The sequence below is a fragment of the Phoenix dactylifera genome, chromosome 13 (genome assembly GCF_009389715.1).
Source record: "Phoenix dactylifera cultivar Barhee BC4 chromosome 13, palm_55x_up_171113_PBpolish2nd_filt_p, whole genome shotgun sequence".
NCBI classification, from domain to species: Eukaryota; Viridiplantae; Streptophyta; class Magnoliopsida; order Arecales; family Arecaceae; genus Phoenix; species Phoenix dactylifera.
The window spans coordinates 9,193,920-9,197,444 of NC_052404.1; the positions used below are offsets into that span (position 1 = coordinate 9,193,920).

At 38.1% G+C, this 3,525-nt stretch overlaps 1 protein-coding gene across 1 annotated transcript; it reads left to right on the forward strand.

The window, feature by feature from the left end:
* Window positions 1–1,919, forward strand: LOC120112946 (ras-related protein Rab-5C-like). The gene is made up of 2 exons (XM_039133162.1): window positions 1–142; window positions 1,750–1,919. The coding sequence occupies exons 1-2, from the start codon at window positions 1–3 to the stop codon at window positions 1,917–1,919; spliced, it is 312 nt and encodes a 103-aa protein (XP_038989090.1).
* The last annotated feature ends 1,606 nt before the right edge of the window (window positions 1,920–3,525 follow it).

The window sequence follows — 3,525 nt, forward strand, 5'->3', positions numbered from 1 at the left end:
ATGCAGCGGGGATCGAGCCCTCTCCTCCTCCCGGACGCCTCCGGTCCCTCCTCCGCCGGCGCCGCCGCCTCACGGAGCCTCTGCACCCAAACGCCCCCGCTCGGGATGCAAGCTCTCACCACAACTCAGCACGATCGCGGAGGTTGGAGATTATTCTCCCACTCTCCCACTCTCCCACGATCGGTCGATCGTGGCTCGGTTACAGCCAAATGCTAATGGGCCTGTCCTCTTCAGGCCGGCCCATTAGACCAAAATAACAGGCTATTACTAGAGACGTCAGGACAGCTCGAGTCCGATTTTGCTAGACTGGCCCGTAGAAAATGACCTTGATGGGAAAAATGTGGAAGTATTTAAAGGGTTTGATGGAAAAAAAGAAATATATGTAACCTGTGAGCAGCAAGAGAAAAACCATTGAAAACTAGTTGGTAGTGGTTTCCCTATCTTCCTACTATATTTAAATCACAATAATTTTGTCACACCCCAAACCCACCACATAGGTTCGGAACACGATACGACTGCACACTTTCTAGGATATAGCCTTAGAAAATATGCTAAGCTAAAAAAAATTATCACAACCTTAATATTTGTGAACAATAATTATCTCAATTCATAACAAACAATAAAACTAATTCAATTTCAGCATCCAACCAGTATTAGTGATACTATATCTATTTACCTCTTCCACTTATGGTATCAACCATAGCCAAGAATTATGCAACCTACAACTCTAAAAAGGAGAAACAGGAAGGGGGTTATAAACTTTACAGTATAGTAAAAATTCCGAACTGCTACACCATAAGTAATAAGAATATAATCAATTAGCATAGTAAGAATTCCAACCTTTCCTCACTATTTCCTTCTTAGGGCTCGTTTGGTTCGCAGGAAAAAGAGGGGGGAAAGTGTGGTCAACGGAAAAGTAATGAAATGCCTCTTGTTTGGTTGGAGTTTTCAAAGGAGAGAGATGGGAAAGTTGTATTCCCATGGGAATATGATTCCCACATTTCATGGGAAAGTCTTTCCCATGAGAAACATGGGAAAGTTACTTTCCCATGAGGTGGGAATCACTCCTTTTTTATTTTTTCCCAAAAAGACCCTTCAGCATTAAAGAAGCATTAAAGAGGCATTAAAGACCTAATTTTTATTAAGGGCATAATAGGAATTATACATAACTTTCCTAGGAAAGTGGATGGTCAACCAAACATAAGCACTTTGGAAATTTGTCACTTTCCCATGATTAACCAAACATGCCAAAAGTGCTTTCCTAGGTATCCTCTTCCTAGGAATCTGATTCCCAGGAATCATATTCTTAATCTTCTTGCTTCTGATATTGTATCTGGTTTGGGCACTTAATTTCAAGGGATCTATTCTACGTACATGCCCTTTTTATATTTTTGGTATCATGAAAGTGAATGACATTTTGTATCACATTTTGGATCTTTGATTTGTCTTTAAATTATCGTGATTTTAGGATCTTAGCAATCTATCTTTAAACTTATACTAGCAGGTATGTATTGTCAGACTGCAACATTGGATCATTTCCTTCTTGGTAGGATCCCACTGGACAGGAACAATTTCATACTCTAGGTCCTCCATATACTATCAGGATGCAGATGGTCGGTATCCAACCTCACTTAGCCATCTTCTCTCTCATTGATGTATTTATTGCATGCGTAAGCAACCTCAAACTTATGTGTTGATTTTTGATGATCATGAGTGACTGAGACAATGTCCTTTAATTGGTGACTGCAGCAGCTCTTTTAGTATATGACATCGCAGACCGTGATACTTCTGTTCAAGTTAGGAAATGGGTTAAAGAACTTCAACAGATGGCTCCCAAAAATATAGTCATGGCAATAGCTGCAAATAAAAGTGAGTTGGTTAGATCAAAGAAGTTTGATTTCGAGAAGCTGAAAGGTTAATAAAACAAATGCAAATCCATATTGCTCTTTGGTAGTAAAACAAGACACAAGGCCATATAACTCTTTTACACATTTGGTAAAATGTATATCAAATGCATACATTTGGTATACAAGATGGACATCATTAAATTTAATATGTTAACATATTATGACGGCTTTTTGGTGCACATATCAAGTATATGCAAAATTCTTGGGCTTCAATGTTTCAAGCAGGCATTCATGCAGGTCAAGTTGTTTTCTGATATGGGGTGATGAAGTCATCATACAACGTTGTTGCTTCTCTTGTAAAATTCTAAGTGTATAATTTTAATTATGATCTCTCTCTCATGTGCTTCCTCCAGTCTTCCCTGCCTCTCCCCGTCTCTCTAAAACATGATTCTTCCGCTGGCTGTAATTGAAATCAGGTATGCAAAATCAGCCATGAGCAGATTTGATGAAGCTTCATGTTTACATTTGATCTTATTAGATTCATCTTAAAACGTATTCAGATGTCATATGGCAGTTCTCCTGAGGTTCCAATGGTGCTGATACTTCTCCACCAACAAAAAAAAGAAGTCATTTCATGTTATAATATATTTTGTCCATGATTTGCCATGTCCAATGCTGGACCGGAATCACCAGGAATAACTGCTATAGCAGCCATTACCAGCTTTTATAACAAGATAATGGACAATAACTGTCAAATAATGGCATCATTATGTGATTATGTCACTGTTCATAGAATGAAATATTATTTTCTGATTTGACGTGGAGAATTGAATCGGAATATATTATATGATTGAGCATGAAATGTGAAAATGTCAAATACTGATTGTTATTCTCATTATACGGCTTTTATAACGGGATAACAGCTGAACAACTGCAGATATTGAAATTCCTACTATGCATATATATAACATTAATGGGGTCTATGAAACTGTTGTGACTGCTATTATAACACACATTAGCTTGAACCATGTTATTTAATGTGTTGGATAAGTTGCTATAGATGCATATTGTTTCCTTTCTTGCATAAAGTTCCCGACATTTGTTTGCATGTGTATAAGGAGAGTCAGAATGACCATTTCAACTCTGGTTCTGGAAAATATGGTGTTTAACTGTGAACTTTAACATTACGACAGTGCCACCAAAATTTATGGAAATCTTAGAATATGGTGCTCTGCTCATACAGGAGTATGAAGTCTGTAGCATGCAATGCACTAACGTGTTGGTGAATATTGGACTACAAAACTTATTAGAAACATCGAATTATCTTCAATTAGGAAGACTGATCATCAACTCATTTGATCACCTCTAGATAGCTACATATGATTCCTTTATTTCTCAAATTTTCCAGTAAACTGGTTTCAGGTGGTAAAAATTAAAACCTTGCTGCAAATTAATCTTCAAGTTGATCTGTAGAAGAGACACTGCAGCCAATTTGAGAGGCTTTGCCTGGATGCTCATCAAATATTGAAGCACTAGATTCTTGCCAATGTCGGCTCTTTAAAGTGAAGGGTTCATAGTTAAACCCACAGACCATCATGATCAGGTTTAATATGCCGGTGCGAGATGTCTTCAGCATGGATTGATGCCCTTGGCCGAGTTACAAGCAGTGGGAGGGACT

Coding starts and splice junctions, on each gene's coding strand:
- LOC120112946 (XM_039133162.1), top strand. CDS start 1: ATGCAGCGGGGATCGAGCCCTCTCCTCCTCCCGGACGCCTCCGGTCCC. Junction 143..1,749: donor AACTCAGCACGATCGCGGAG/GTTGGAGATTAT, acceptor TGGTGACTGCAG/CAGCTCTTTTAGTATATGAC.